At 43.3% G+C, this 16936-nt stretch overlaps 2 protein-coding genes across 2 annotated transcripts; one reads left to right on the top strand and one right to left on the bottom strand.

Annotated features, from left to right (window-relative positions):
* Positions 1–8568: 8568 nt before the first annotated feature.
* LOC306786172 (arginine vasopressin-induced protein 1-like) lies at positions 8569–10928 on the bottom strand (the record flags this gene model as incomplete). Its single annotated transcript, XM_079280859.1, has 3 exons — positions 10577–10928; positions 8945–9308; positions 8569–8830 (listed from the first exon to the last, which is right to left on the bottom strand). The coding sequence occupies exons 2-3, from the start codon at positions 9292–9294 to the stop codon at positions 8569–8571; spliced, it is 612 nt and encodes a 203-aa protein (XP_079136985.1). The 5' UTR covers positions 9295–9308; positions 10577–10928.
* Positions 10929–11513: 585 nt separating this feature from the next.
* Positions 11514–13165, top strand: marveld1 (MARVEL domain containing 1). The gene has a single exon (XM_079279988.1). It carries the CDS (start codon positions 11869–11871, stop codon positions 12364–12366), a length of 498 nt encoding a protein of 165 aa, XP_079136114.1. The 5' UTR covers positions 11514–11868; the 3' UTR covers positions 12367–13165.
* The last annotated feature ends 3771 nt before the right edge of the window (positions 13166–16936 follow it).

Genomic DNA, 16936 nt, shown 5'->3' with positions numbered 1-16936 from the left:
TATTTATTCATCAATGGCACTGTTAATCATATAAGAGACAAAGTGGTTCTGTTTGTGATAACGGTTTTATACAAAATGTATAAATACATTTGACACACCACATGAAACATCACACAGGGGAGGAACGATGGAGCTTTCATCCTATCTTCATCCAAGAGCGTGTTCTTTCAATTTGAGAGCATCGCTCATTGAGTCCACGCTCAGATTTGTCTTTAGCTTGATCCACTAATTGAGTTTTTATTTTCTAGTTCGTGTTGGTTTTCTAGAGGGGGCCGGGGACACGCTCACCTGGAAGAAAATGTTGTACATTTTAAAGTTAAATGCATCAGTCTGGTGCACTCTGAGACCAACATAGAACATGAACATAATTCATGCTGAAAGTAACGCAGTTTAAACTGACAAATGCAGGAAGGACAGCTGGCAAGAAATCACTAACGGTCATTCTGTAAATGAACCGATTTATAATATCACTGCTTCATCTATAACGCGATAGATCTGACTATAATAACACGTGTATTCACGTCAATGTTTTACTTTGATGTATTCTTATTCTTTCAGCCGAGACCCCAGCGATGTGAAACTGACTTTTGGGCAAATCAATCAAAATATATATAAATATAATTCTAAGCAGTAAGGAAGTTTCCTTCCATCACTTAAAATCACCCACACCAAACATTAAAGTAGCCGGAGACTGTAAGACACGACTCAAGAAGCCGACACACGTCAGTGAATGTGTGATGAGAGAATATTTACACATTTATTTTCTATTTACTCCCAAGTCTGTTTGGCACCACTAAGGCTACAGCTGAAAGAATAAGGCTAAAATATTGTCATACACGCCATGAAAACACATCTGCAACACATTCATTTACCATAATACACACATGTACTTATAGTCAGATCTATCGTGCTCTAAATGAAGCAGTGATGTCATAAATCTGTTAATTTACTAATTCACACAGTCTGAGATTTATTGCCAGCTGTCTTTTTTTGCATTTGTCAGTTTAAACTGTGATGATGTAATATTCATCAACGGTGCACGTACCGAGCTCTGATTGGTCAGTGTGTATTTGAAGAAAATTAATTAAATCACACGTTGCTGAGGGAGCAGAGGGGCAGAAAACGGTCTGAAGGCAATTCATTGGTGATATTTTGTCTTCAATAAATAAATGTTGGAAAACAATCACTTGAGTCGTCTCGTTCCATGACCCACAACTGTTACATATGTACCAGATGGAAGGTCACTGAAGATACGAGTAATGATATACTATTTTATTAGTTTAAGGGGATTTTGTTACCCACCAAGTTGCAGCGGAACCGGATGTTCCTCGTAGAACCTGTCTGAATGGACTTTTATCTGTTCACCTTTTCTTCTGGATGGTTCTCCTCTGACTCATCTCCAGAGTCAAAACCACACCCATTAATGCATTGCTGGTGAAATCCAGGCAACTGCCATTACATGTGAGGAGAACTGAGTCAGCACTATCACACTGGATTAGAATTCAGGGTGGACTTAACGGAAACACAGCATCGACTGTCCTGTACAATGGTTGGGAGTACTCGACATTCTCTGGTAAAAGCTTTGGATGGGACATCTTGGCAGGAAATTTGGAATAATGACAATAAGGGTAGAAATTACAACACAATTCAGACATCAGTCAGAGTGAGAAGTGATGGAAGTAAAAGTAGAAAAGAAGATGTTACTTTCAGATTCAGGTTCGGACATACAGGACTCAATGACACATTATACACATCATGAAAAAGACAGAGTGGGATAAATGTGAGATATGCAACTGTAAAGAAACTGTAGAACATGAGCTGATAGAGTGGAGGAAGTTCAGGGTGGAAAGAGAAAGACTGAAGAACAGAGTGGTAGATACAGGAAGGGAGTGGAGCATCAAAGGACTGTTAGAGACAGGGGACAAACAAGTTCAGCTTAAAAGGGCTTTATTTAATATTTTGAATGGAACGGGTTAAAAGGCCAGAATATGACTGCAATATGAAGTTTATTTCTAATTGTTTCATTATATTTATAAATAACATTATTATTGTGTTTAAATGATAACTGTCATGAAGTCATGATGTTACACACTCCGGTCCAGTAGGTGGCGCCTTAAACATTGGTTTGTAGTCCGCCATTAAAGTGAAAGAAGAAGAATGAGAAGAAGACGAAGAAGAAGGAGGAGAGGAAGAAGAAGAGGACGAGGACTAATCTCCTGGTAGCCTATAAAGCTATTGAAGTTAGCTTAGCATGCTACCTGGAAACAGACGGACGGGGACGGAAGTGACCAACACAGCGCTAGTCAGAGTTTAATGAGAGTAAACGGTGTTTTTAACGGAGTTCGTCTGGAGGACAACTTTCTGTGGTTTAGTGAAAATGTCTAAAGTAGAAATGTTGAGATCTTTAATCAACCAGCGACTAACTGCGGCTGATGAAGAGATATTTGGTCTGTTTGAAAGAACGATAGCAGAGTACGAGGAGGAACTCTCTCGTTCAAAAGAGGCGAATAAGCGACAACGGGAACTTCTGGACGCTGTTCTCAACCCGGAAATCCGGATACAAAGAGCACGTAGGTTCACTTTATTTAACACTGTTCATGCTCCGGCTGATAACTTTTAATGTAGTTTGGAGTGAGACTCTGTTGCAATTCGTCGTTTTCTTCTTCAACTGATTTAATACCTGCAAATGTGTCGCCAGCGTTTCTCAGATTGGAGTGAGACAAGGAGAAAATGTGATGTCGTGATCTTCGCAATAAAACATATTTGATGCGACACGTGTCGAGTCCTGGCCAATCAGCGTTAAGATGTCTACACCGTCTTCATTTCCCTCCGTTAAAGTTTAAGTTCCGTTACCGTTCAGACTTGTTGGGTTAAGTTAACGTCCACTGCATGCGGAACTTTGTCAACGGCTAACGCTCATCATTATCAAGATTAGGAGGAAAAAGCGTAACGTGATGAAACATGAATCACCCTCCGTGTTCCGGTTCAGTCCACGCGGTCACTCATTAACGTTAAACCGGAACACCGGCGGTTCGGGTTGCAGTTTTTTTTGTTGAACTCAAAGTAGAATGAGGCGATTTCGTGGTGATAATAACTTGAAACATGAGGCCCAGATACTGATGAGATGATGAGGTCAGAGAGCTTCAGGAAGAGGATGTTGTGTGTGTAGCGCAGCTTGACGCAGGGCTGAGATGTGAGTGGAGCTGGGCCTGGATAAAGGTGGAGGTCTAAACAGACGTGAAGAGAGAGCAGTACAGCTTCCCGCTGTCAGTGTTTTAAATGCATTGATAAGGCAGGGTATGCTAACTGCAGCCTCTGCTCCAATGAGACGAAGTACAGCAACAAGGGCTCACGTGCCCTCTCATCACACTGTTCACTGTAATGACCACAGCCAGTGTACTTCCGGTCCCAACTGTCCCACGTGCAGTTGCTCCCAAAGGCCCTGAAGTAATGAGAGAGAGCGTTAAGGAGCCTGAACCTTCATGATTTCAATCATCGAACCGGATTGAATGCATATTAATTGTAAATAGAAGATAGGCAACAATTCTAACGGCTTTACAGTAACAGTGGAAGTTAATATTAAGCCATACAGTAACAGGGTTAAATGAAAACGAATCACTTCATTTTGTATAGGCGATGGTTCTCGCTACTGTAGAAATATGCTTGCTGTATTTACAGGCATTAAATGTATACATATTGTGAGGAATTTAAGTTTTAAAGCGCTCCTAGCGATGGATATAATGTGTTACAATATGTTTACTTTTAGAAGGTTTAAACTAAAGGGAGAGTTACTGAATTTGTTGAGCACTGTGAGAGAAACCAGAGAATTTATGACACCGCCATGAAGTCAGAGAGAGGGGGATGTTGCTGAAGAGTTTCTGAGCACAGCCTTCAAGAAGGGGGGTGAATTGGTGAAGGAAGTGGCCGACTGAAGTCCGACGGGTTCAGCCAATCACTGAGCTGATCGATGGGCTAAGGAATGTGTAATATGAGACATTTCAGAGACTTTGGAGGGACAAAGAAACTGAATCCCCGGAGATAACCAGACCTCATCTGGACCATGAGGCGGACACACCAGTCTGTCGTGTGGTGTGGATGGGGCCTCTATTTCATGAAATATTACTGCTGATCGTGTAATTCAGTTTGTAACTGCATTTTCTTTTGTTAGTATATTAAATTCCTTTTGATTTAAACTTCAACCAGCTGATTCGGCCCTGCTTAATGATGGAAGAAAGAGAGCAGGGCGGGGGGGAGCTGCCTCTTCTCCTCTGCATGCTTCTTCTCCTCTGGAACAAGGAGGGGGGCTTTTTCCTTCACCTTTTGTTTGAGACATTTTGAACATAACAGTATTGTGTGTGCTCATTTGCAATAGTGTTGCGTGTGTCATAGAGCAAAGGTTTGAATCTCCGGGTGAGGCACTCACGCGCTCCCCGTACAAAGAGGTAGCTCTGACACGCAGGTGGTAGCTTAAAACTTATAACTAGTTGTGTTGTGAATCGGGTTAGTCGGTGGGATATTGTGTAGCAACCTGCAGGAACAGCACCTTCCCCATCCCTGAGACTCCAGGACTCCCACACACAATGTGGCCCAACCCTGGCTTGTGTGTGGGTGAAGATAATGTGTCCCTGTGCTGGACAAGTTCAAATAAAGTATAAAGATACAGGGCTCACAAAACACTGAGAGGAGAGGTGCGTATACGGAGCCCTGACTTTGTGTCTGTTGCTAGGGCTACTTAATCAATTCTTGTGTTTTGTGAAACCATAGATCTGTTTTTTATGCTTTGATGCTTGACTTAATAAATTGTTAATACTTGTAGATCGTCTACCGTCTCCCCCCCCCCCCCCACCTCTTTCACCGCTTATGAGTTTGCAGGTATGCTGATTTGTTCTCTCAGCTTCTAGATGACAGGAGATATTTCAACTTAAAGTACAAGTTTGTTCTCTTTGATAACACCACATGGATTTGGCAGCTTAAAATGGTTCATGTGTTCATGGTCACATAAGTTGATTACATTATTGTATTATCTGGTTCTAGTGATACTCTGGAAGTGTATGTCCAGGAGACGATTTGCTCAATTCTAAAATGTCTTTGTAACCCCTCTGTGTGTGTTTACTGTTTTCCTGCAGACGTCCAGCAGCTGTTGTTGGTTCAAGAAGAGGTTCCCTCTGAGCAGCAGGAGTGGAGCTCCAGTCTGGACCAGGAGGACCCAGAGCCCTCACACATTAAAGAAGAACAGGAGGAACTCTGCACCAGTCAGGAAGGAGAGCAGCTTCAAGGTCTGGAGGAGGCTGATGTCAAGTTCTCATTGACTCCTGTGAAGAGTGAAGATGAAGAAGAGGAAGCTCAGTCCTCACAGCTTCATCAAAGACAAACTAAACAGATGAGGACAGAAGCTGATGGAGAAGACTGTGGAGGACCAGAACCAGACAGGAACTTGGATCCAGATAGACATCCAGAACCAGATACTGATGAGAAGACTGGAGAGTCTTCTGACACTGATGAGGGTGGTGATGGGAAGAAGACCAGAGAACCTCAGTCAGGTTTAAACTATGTGAAACCTGATGACGGCCGTGTCAGTGATTCAAGATGTAGCGCTGGTGAAAAACATTTTAGATGCTCTGAGTGTGAGAAAACATTTGGCCAGAGTGGAACTCTGAAGATACACATGAGAACCCACAGAGGAGAAAAACCTTTCAGCTGCTCAGTCTGTAAGAAATCTTTTAACCAGAGTTCAACTTTACAGAAACACATGAGAACCCACACAGGAGAAAAACCTTTCAGCTGCTCAGTCTGTAAGAAATCTTTTAACGATCGTTCAAATTTACAGAAACACATGAGAACCCACACAGGAGAAAAATCTTTCAGCTGCTCAGTCTGTAAGAAATCTTTTAACCAGCGTTCAAATTTACAGACACACATGAGAACCCACACAGGAGAAAAACCTTTCAGCTGCTCAGTCTGTAAGAAATCTTTTAACCGGCATTCAACTTTACAGATACACATGAGAACCCACACAGGAGAAAAACCTTTCAGCTGCTCAGTCTGTAAGAAATCTTATCGCCAGAGTTCAACTTTACAGAAACACATGAGAACCCACACAGGTGAAAAGCCTTTCAGCTGCTCAGTCTGTAAGAAATCTTTTAGCCATCGTTCATATTTACAGATACACATGAGAACCCACACAGGAGAAACGCCTTTCAGCTGCTCAGTCTGTAAGAAATCTTTTAGCCATCGTTCATATTTACAGATACACATGAGAACCCACACAGGAGAAACGCCTTTCAGCTGCTCAGTCTGTAAGAAATCTTTTAGCCATCGTTCAAATTTACAGAAACACATGAGAACCCACACAGGAGAAAAACCTTTCAGCTGCTCAGTCTGTAAGAAATCTTTTAACCAGAGTTCAGATTTACAGAGACACCTGAGAACCCACACAGGAGACAAACCTTTCAGCTGCTCAGTCTGTAAGAAATCTTTTAAACATCATTCAAATTTAAAGACCCACATGACAACCCACACAGGAGAAAAACCTTTCAGCTGATCAGTTTGCTGTGATAGATTTGTGCACAACAGAGATCTGAAGGTACACATGAATACCCACACAGGAAACAATCCCCTTTAGCTGTTCTGGTTGCAGTAAAGTTTCCGTTTGGGATAAAAGCTTTCAGCACGAGTCACCTCTGAAGTTACACATGATTAACCGCGGTTCAACTACACTGATTTGAACTACACGATAGCGTAATTACTAGATGTGACCACTGGAGGGCAGCATTTGTTTCTAATGCAACACGACCAGCTGTCACTCAGCAGTCCTCTCCTTTTTCGTTTTTTGCAGTGTCATTTCTTAGGGCATCTTTGAGTGAGAAGCAGCTGGAAACGGATGGGGAAAAATAAATGTATAAAGCTCTTCTATTCATCATAAACAGCTAATGAGGTGCCCTAGAGCAAGGCACTTAACAGCCAACTGGTCCAGTGGAGCTGCTGAGTGGTTAAAAGTGGCAGACTGTGGTGCAAGCTGCAGGTCCTGGCTGTGAATGTGCGTAACTGGTTTGTAACGATGCAGGACAACAGTGACAATGCGCAACCAAAAACAACAGGCTGATGAATGCATTACTTAAGACTACAGAACGAGATGTTTATTTTTTTTAACTGCATTTAGCCATTTCAGTCAACATATGCTGAGGCATTTTCATTACTTTGTGAAAATATTTTACAGGTTTAAAAAGTCAGTGTTGTAACTTCATTAAAAAAACAAAACAAGACAAACAATCCAAAGACTCACTTCTTTATTACCACATATTTAAAAATGACACAAACAGTATCAACAAAAATCTTCCAGAAGTCTGATAACATACAGCCTTTTCATAGGAAAAGCAGGTTTTCACACCATGAACAATTTAACACGAGAACATTACTTTTTCAAGTCGACAGCGAGGGTCTATTTGTTATTTTTGGTCTCTTTTAACCGCCAGACACTTCACTTTCAATGTCTATAAACCAGTGAGTGTCAGAGATTACCTTTACATGTTGAAGCCTTAAGTTAACATCTCTGAATGTGCAGTAAATGGACATGTATTTCTACATCTCATGTCACCTCACATTGCTCCCATTGTACCCGATTATACGGTTGCGTAACATACCACACGGATACAGGGACATACAGTAGCTGGTAGAATGGTTCATAACTTCATCCATAGTGCAGGCATACATATCAGAACATCAGTTCTTTCAGCATAATAGGTCAGAGGAAGATGAGGCCATTTCTAAAGTGACTTTTTGCCTTATTAATCTTATTCACTTTCTGATTTACACCACTGAACTACAATACTTAAAGCAACAGTGTGTAGCATTTATAGGAATCTATTGGCAGAAATGGATTATAATACGAATAAGAATGTTTTCTTAAAAGTGTGTAATAATCAACCGAAAATTGAAAAGAATCTGTGTTTTTGCTACCTTAAAATGAGCTGTTTTTTAATCTAAATCGGGGGTTGGGTCGTCTTCACAGTGTACGCCATGTTTGTACAGGAGCCCAGAAGGGACAAAGCAAACACTGGCGCTGATAGGGCCATTCACATTTTCACATTGGCCACCGTAGTTTTCCTATTCTCTTAGCACACGGGAGACGTTTCCATTGGTCGCAATCTGCAACCTCACCGCTAGATGTCCCCAAATCCTTCACACCCCACCTTTGAAAGTCACGTCACTGTCCATACTTATCAGTGTGCATGATTAGAGCGAGTGGTGGGATGACGTTATGCAAACACATAAGGCAGTTCATGGGAAGGTAACCACAACATAGAGGTGTGAGATAACAGGAGTCATTGAGAGTTTTGTGCTGCCTCCATTATTCAGGTGGAGATGTGTCTGCAACAAGTAACAGTGCAGTGTCAGCATAACGCCATCGGATCAGTGCCATTACGGCATCATCAGAAACTATTCGACCTGCAATACAATTTCAATTGTAACTGTTGCTTTTCCCAGGTGAGCAGGCTCTGCAGACTGAGGTGCCGGTCCGCTCTCGCACGAACTTGAAGTCAGTTTTGCATCTCAGAGCTTTTGGTCAAGTCAGTGGAGTATTCTGTGGAGGTATCTCTCTGAGTTGTTCTCTCCTCCTCTCCTCAGTCCTGAGCTGGTTCTGACTGGTCTCTCCGAAGTCCCTGCAGGGCCCTGGCTCTCAGTTAGTACCCCTGTGGCCGCTGTACCTCTTCCTGTTGTCCCTATGGAGGTGTGTCGGCGTGTCTCTGGACTGCTGTGTGCTCCTCCGGCCTCAGACACACTCTCCTCCCCGGGATCCTTCCCCTGGCTGCTTGGCGAGCTCTCTCCGATCCTGAACATAAATGTTGTTGAAAACAATATGGATGCCACATAATATTTAAAAAAGTCACGATGATGAATGATCTGAATGTATATGAAATCAAAATCACACCAGCAGTTTTGCTACCTGAGGTGATTGAAGGCTCGTAGCCAGTGTGAGCCCAACACCTCTCTCCCGTTGGCCCTTAGTCCTCTCCGGTGACTCCGGGTCCTCAGTCCTTTCAAAGCCTGAGCCAGTTCAGCCTCATCTCCGTGACCCCAGACCAGCTGGGCCCTCTGCTCCGCATCTTGATCCCCCGCTGACCTGAATAGTCTCTGTAGCTGCCACAGATTCACGTCGCTGAAAATGTTCGCAGAGCCAGCCTTCCTACTCCTCCTCTCAGCCAGCCGCCACAGCGAGGAGGGGCCCGCCACCATGGAGGAAGGAGGGGAGGCGGGTTTGGTATCCATCCGGAGCAACACGGGAAAAGGTGGCATACACTGGCTCTACTCTGTGGAGAAGTCGGTAAAAGTTTCCACTCATTGGGATGTGTTGGCAAAGAGAAAGACGCTTCAATGTAAACAACAGAACTTAACAGTAAATGAGTACAGACTGCGTCACAACACCACTGAGCTGCAAGTCTTCTGCTCTGACTTTTTAATCCGACTTTAAGAAGCGAGCCGTGCTTTAAAGCCCATTCAACTGCAGATGGCAACTTTATCTTTCTTTACTCGCATTTGGTTTTAGGTGGGACACTAACAGATAAGGATTAGCTGAGGGACCAAGATCATGGCTGCATGCAAGTCAGTGGCCTCGCCACGAAAACAACTTTCTTTCAGCTTGACAGAATAATCTTAAGGAAAAGGTCCACTGGCTTTCTCCAGAGCTTTCAACAGCAGATTATGGAGTTAACGCAGATTTACTCCTCTGAAGGATACAAGGAGTTGAGATCATTCTGCCAAACTCACTATTTACTAAAGTCAGAAATTAAGATTCACATTCTTTTTTAGTTAGCTTTATTCTGCAGGTTTTTTCCTTTCTCATCATTTGCTAGCAGTCCTGTATATTTCACATTTCAGCAGAGAGAACAACAATGTACCACATCACAAAACAACTCATGAGCAAAAATGATAATTTTCCTGAGCCACCTGATGGGTATTGTTTAATTTTATCTTGCTCTATAGTCATACAGCATATGGAAGAATATGTTGGTTATAATGTAGCCTATGATGGCACAGGGTGCCTTAAACATCTGTGACTTGTGCTATTATCTTTGTCTAACTGGAAAGAGGACCATAATGGAAATAAGTGATCTTTTAACTTTATTGTGTTAGCCTCAATTTCCAATGCATATGTATTTGTCACAGTGTATTATTTGTATGTGTATATGCATATATATATTGGCTATGTCAAATACATAAAATAACTCCAATACTAAATCTACTAAACAGTCAGGGAGTTAGTTGAGGACATAAATCATCATAATTGTGGGATGCAGCTCTAAAAACAAAAAAAATTACACACTCATATTCGTGTTTTTTAAGAAGCCTGGTTTAACATTAACCACGCGCTACTTGTCGGATCCCTTGCATAACTAGGAATAAGCTACGAAGAGTCTCTGTCAAAAGAAAGTATGAAATCGCCTTTGAATGAGACCTATTCGTGGCCCTGGACGCTGAACTCTGCTGTCTGTGCCGGCTTGTATTATGCTGTGGGTAAAAGGCAGTAAACACGAATCCCGTGAGAGTCATGAGGAAAATAAAAAGGACTTCTGCTTACCCAAAGATGAACTGATGTGTTCAGTGCGCTTTGCTCCTTACAGCATCTCACTCTGCTCCGCTGCTTCTCTTTTATGAAATCTTCCACAACACTGAAACATGGCGCAGGTCAGCCAATGTCTGTCCTTGAGCCGACGGTCAAGAACAAATCAATGTCGCCAGACGACCAATGAGGGTCGAGAGATCCTCTGATCCCTCCTGTCTAGGTTCGGAAACAGCTTCTTCTTTTTTTCGACCAATCACAGGTTTGGGCGAGGAAGGGAGGGCGGGAGGTGGTGTTGGGCTCCGCCTCCTGGCCACGTAGGGTGTGTTTGCTGAAATCCATTGACGTCAATGAGCCGCTGGCTGGCACAAGAAGCTTCTGTCAATTATGTGAGAGGGAAGTAACACGTGAGCATCCTGCGCAGAGTCAAACAGGATGACGAATGGGCTCCTAAAAAAAACACTGCTCCACTGTTTGTCCAGTGGATAAAGAAAAATATTATATTACATCAGATTATATTATACTCATATTACACATATGAATCTATTTGTTATTATTATTATGTTTTGTGTCTTTAATTTTATTTCTTACACTGTTTCTTTAATTGTTTTTAAACCTCCTTTTCTTTTGCCTCATGTTTTGATGCTTTTAATGGTTTTATGTGAAGCACTTTGAATTACCTTGTTGTTGAAATAATAAACGTGCCTTGCCTTGCCTTGCCTTGCCTTGCCTTTAACGGAAGTCAGGAATGTACATGTATTGTGTCAGTTTACGACACAAATACTGTGACGCATGGAAGCCTGACTGATTATCTCCGCTTCTGTTTTGCTGTCGCACCACATATTGACATGTTGCATACTTCACTTTCATAAAGCCTCCCTTCACTCCGAGGAGAGACGTCACACTCCCCAGGGGATACTCCACCTCGGGAGAAACACGCGAGCAGATGAGCGGACATGGATGAACCCGGCAGTTCAGAGGAGGAGCAGGCTTTGAATTACAGGCCACCCCCTCTCCATCACCCAGCCCCCCCAACACAGACGTTACATTCAACAGAGGAAACGGAAAAGACGAAACATACAAGACGGTTTTTCATTTCAAAACCCCGGGGCTGTGGCAAGAACAGAGGATTCCTTTTTTTATACCTAAACTTGTCCACTTTTGGCTTCATAGCCAGACCAAAAAAAAACGCCCTTTCACCCCGTCATTCCCACTTTTAGTGCATCTTTTCCCCAGCTGTTTGCAGCTGGCAGAGAGCACCCGCCCTGTGTCGGGAAAAAGGGACCGAGAGTGACCGGAGGAGGAGAGAGATGGCACCCCAACCTTCCCAGTCGCAGGTGAGGAACAATATCCTGAAGTTCCTCAAGAGTTTTTTGGGACTCATCCGGATCCTGCAGATTGTGTTCGGAGCCGGACTGTGGGTCACCATCGCCGCCAACAAATACGAAGGATCCATCCACTTCGTCCTGTTCGTCGCAGTGCTCTTCTGGCTCCTCACCCTCGCTCTTTTCTTCCTCACCCTGCTGGACAAGCAGGACCTGGTCCCGCTGCTGGGAGGGGAGCGCTGGTTGTCCACCAACCTGGCGCACGACGTGGCCGCAGCTGTGCTCTACCTGCCGGCCGTAGGTGTCATGATCTACAAGACGGATCGCAACTCGTACTGCAACCTGGATCTGTACAAGCACCTCTGCCTGTACAAGGTCTACCTGACGGCCGCCGTGTTCGCCTGCCTGTGCTGCCTGGCTTACCTCGCGTCGGTTATTTATGGAGCGTGCAGGAAGTGTCGGGGAGAGCAGACGGTCATCTGATGAGACTGAAGGGGGGGGGGGGGGGGGGGTATCCACAGCAAGATGAGGAATAGTTCACTTCACTGTAATTTAACTCAACGGCTACTTTAATCACAGGTTTGTCTCTATTGTCTCTCCACATCAAGCTTTCCACTTTGTTGGTGAAGCAAAACAAACATCCAAAAATCACGCAGTCCGTGTTGCTGACATGAAAATACCCACACAAAGCACAAAGGCCACCCAGGATGTCTGATTGGAAATGTGTTCGGGGGACCTGAGCATTGTACCCTTTTGTTAAGGCACAGGTCACCATTCCTCCACCTCTTCCATTTTTATCCCAGTAATTTAATGTCATTTTCCCTCATAAAGAATCATTATAATTTCCCTGTAAATGCATATTATAGTGGGGAAGTATATTCAGTGTTTACAATACAATGGCCTGAACATACACGTATAGATTTGTGTCAGTATACTGAGTAACTGTCCTTCTAAAACCTCTCATAGGATTTCTTTTTATACTTGCCTTTTTTAAAGTATATATTTTTATGTGTTTACATGTTTTTTATGACAGCAAAACTATACTGAAGCATGACGGACTAAAACACTTGTGGGTCTCCTTTCGACCGGCTCTGTTTTTATTTTGTCTGACTCAAACGTTCCAAACCGTTTTATCAGTGCCTTCTGTCAGAATGCTGTATACTCAACAAGGTTGTGACAACAACAACCCAACACGATGGGTGTAATTGGTGCTATACTGTGTGTGCCGAACAAAAATATTCCTTAAGTTTTCATTATAAAGCCAAAGAATAAAGACCAGTAAGTGTGAGCCTGTGATGTGTTTCTTTGGTTATGATGATATTGCAATATCATATACACCGGTAGTGTTTATACAACCTGCTTACTGAGAGTTCATTTTGGAGAAAGAACCGTGCCACTTGAACTGTGCTTTTGGAGGCTTTTTTCAAACAAAACACAGATTTAGAGGGACTAGTCACGGAGGCCATCTGGAACTTTCTGTTGGGAGATAAAAGCCTTGGCCAGCAGGCAGGGATCATTTATATGCTATGCCACTTGACCACATGAAAGACATACATAGATCCCTAGATGTATCTGTGTCTCTCGCAGAAGATGGGAGAGTCACTCACACACTGACAATGTGCTGTGCGTGAGAGAGAATGTGAGTGTGTTGCATGGGAGTTATCCTACTGTGTGCGTGTGTGTGTGCAATAATCTGGGAAGAGGCTTGTTCTTACCGGAACAGTCTGTTGGGGTTCTGGAGGTGGGCTGACGTTCAGCCAATCAAAATGAAGCCCAGCAGTGGAGATGATTCAACGTCTCCTTTATTCCTGTCGGCACGGCGTTCTTGAAAACATGCTGCAGACAAGTTGATTAAACAGCACCCAAAGCACCGCTGTGACAACTCTGTTTGGTTGCCGTTATACTGTCAGTATAACAGTTTTGTAGTTCTCTGACAGATTTGTGTTTATGCATCGCACACTTGCTGTTGCTGGCATGGGGCATGTATGTGGTGGAAAAAAAGCTGCAGATTACTCACACATAAACACACGCTTTTCCTTTAGGGGCCTTACGCTTTCCCCTTGTACGTCCTCAAGAATGTGGTGAGTTATTTTTGGAAAGGAGCATCAGAGATCAAATGTTGCTATGTCAGTGCTCCAGATTCACAATCAAGATTCAAAACAAAGGCAACACAAATGCAGAGATTAGATTATAATAACAGCAGTTTCACAATACAATAATGAAAGAAAAAGAGGCGAGAAATATCTTTGTATTCCTTGCTGAGAATATCTGCCGTTATCTGATTCACATACATATCCTTGACTTATTTCGTGTTTACATTTTAGAGGCAAAATGACCATATAAAGACGGAGACAAATCAAACTGCAATCAGTGAAACGTTAAAATTCTTTGTGTCGTAGTATTTCATTTGGGTATTTTATTCAGTCGGTACTTCCATGAACAACTGTAAAGTATGTCATCCCTGTGGCACCGGCCTTTCTACGCAATGGCAACAACAACAATGCAGTGGGTGTGTTGAGTGCAAGGTGGCCACGGATACAGAAGTGGAAGGGTTAATGTTAACCGGCTGCAGGATATAAATCTAGCACTTCTAAAGGAGGAAAAGAGCCCCACCCACCCCCACACACACACACCACCCACCCTCTCCCCCTCTGAGACTTCCACAGAAGAGTTGTCCTGTCCACGTGTCAGCGCCTGTGGAAACACACTGCTGTATACAACCAAATGGAGTCCGTACACAACAGCAGTGTGCTGCATGAACAAAGCACTGAATCCAGTGATTCGGTTTGATGTTGAAAGTAACCATGGCGAATCATTGACGTTTTGGATGACTCAAGTTTAGCGTATGCTGACAATTAAGGCCAGAAAAGGATTCTCCACATTTACCCTGAAAGACTTTTTGAGCCTACCACATTAACAGGCTCCGTATTATTACGAAGCCCTCAGTTTATAGATGTCACATCTGTTCACATTTGTTATTTTTATGTATGGGCCTGTTTCGTATCTAATCCTCAAACATCAGATCCATTTCCAAACAAGAAACCTGTACAATCACAGGTAAAAAACATGGAATCCTCCTTTGTTACCTCCTGACTCTATCAGAAGAGTGTGGGCACCACACGGCTGATGTCGGTGTTTGTGTTTCCGGCTACACAGAGAGCAAAGACAGCCCAGACAACTTGATATAAGGACATATAGAGCCAGGCGCTTCACTGGAGTGCCAACTGTGTGATGGTTTTTTTGGCAACTCAACCAAAGAGACATTTCCTGCATGCGCTCTCCCACCGGTCTGCAAGCGACCAACCGTCCAATAGAGCCATCACAACCCCTCTAAATGGTTCCTCTTGCCTCCCTGAAGGCACAGCAACGTGCACACTGTTGCCGTGGACTGATGTCAATTCACTGCTGCCAGGAAATCAAAAAGTGTTGTCGAAAAGAGTTGTGATGTGAAAATGGACAACAATGACATGACTGGATGTCATTAAATCACTGGGGAGGTACAGAGAAATGGTAGGAATGTGTTTTGTCCCTCTCAGCAACGATGCAGAAAAACTTGCAATTAAAAAAGCATATTTTTCTCAGTACTTGCCTCCCAGCATAGTGGTGTACAGAACACGATGTGTTGGTTGATTGGTTGCTTCCAGATGTATTATTATTCCAGATGTATTTGATTCTGTCATAAACAAGGTGCACATGTAAACGTCCAAATATTCACAAAACAAAAAAAGAAGACTCCTGAACTTCAAGTCGAGATATATTCTGAAACTGATTCAAATGTAAGTGATGGGGACAAAATCCACAGTCCTTCTTTGCAAAAATGTTTTCTTTTAAACCAAAGCTATTATGAGGCTTGAGTCTGCGTTAGTCAAATTAAGTGGGTGCTTTCCAAAGTGTGCAAGACTTCTTCTGTAGCTCCACTGAAGCTCAGCAATGAAACACTGAGAAACAAAGGGGACGATACCAGCTTGATTTGAGTCACTGATGAAGAATCACGAGTTCCAGATGAACTTCAGGAAGTATTTTTTCACACAAGGACTGTGGCTTTTGTCCCAGATCTCTTACAATGAAATAACTTCTCTCCACAGCACAGTACACACGAGAAACCGTTACAGCAAACTAAAAACCCAAGCAATCAGAATTGTTTTAAGACTGACTCCAAAAACTGTGAACCTATCCTTGAAACATTTTGTGTCTGCTCAGCATTATTCAAGAGGAAATGTTAATATTCAAAGCATACCAACACTATAACCCACACTTTGTTTCACTGCACACAGACCAGACTTTCTCACAGACCCGAGCCTGGTGTTACACAGTTTACCTCAATTCTGGGAGGTTAATTCCCAGTGGAAGCGCTTTATCCAATCCCAGTGTGTCTGCCTCTTCCCCCCCCCCACCCCACCCCCCAGCTGACAGACCTTGTCTCCTGTCTCATTTGGGAGGCTACATGTACGCACATGAAAGATGAAAACACAGACACATGCACACAGCAGCGCCCTGTTAACCAACTCTTTCATCAGATACTGCTGAGATGCACATTCCACTGCAGAGGAGAGGGAAAGATGGCAAAACAGACGCAGACTGACTGACAGAACAAGTGAATGAACAGAGAAAAAGCAAGAAGTGATGTGCCAAAAATGTCCTTCCATAAAGGTCCGTGCAGGAATCGACACAGAGATTGACATTTCCTGTCTGTGTGTGGCATGAATGGGCACAGTGTTCCAGGCCCTGTAGTTTGCCTCTGACACTCTCTGGTTTGTAGTTTCCTGACATGGTGACTGGGATTACTGATTCCACATCTGTTACAGCAGCTTTTGCCCACACAATACTTCTGAATGAGTGTTCATATGTGTGAGGGCAATGGCAGCCAGTGGTGGGAAACGATGATAGCTATTTATAGAGCCTTGAAAATACAGCTGCTTCCTTCACTCTGCCATGTTGTTGAGAGTGCTTCGCAGAGTGAATGAGTCCGACAAAAGTTAGAGAGAGAGAGAGAGGGAGGTAATCTGACATCTGACAACACTTTTGTCATTCATCACCTGTCAATTTTTGCCTC

This window comes from Melanostigma gelatinosum, assembly GCF_949748355.1.
Source record: "Melanostigma gelatinosum genome assembly, chromosome: 12".
Lineage (NCBI taxonomy): Eukaryota > Metazoa > Chordata > Actinopteri > Perciformes > Zoarcidae > Melanostigma > Melanostigma gelatinosum.
The sequence above is the reverse complement of the archived record's forward strand: the minus strand, read 5'-3'. Positions and strand labels throughout refer to the sequence as shown.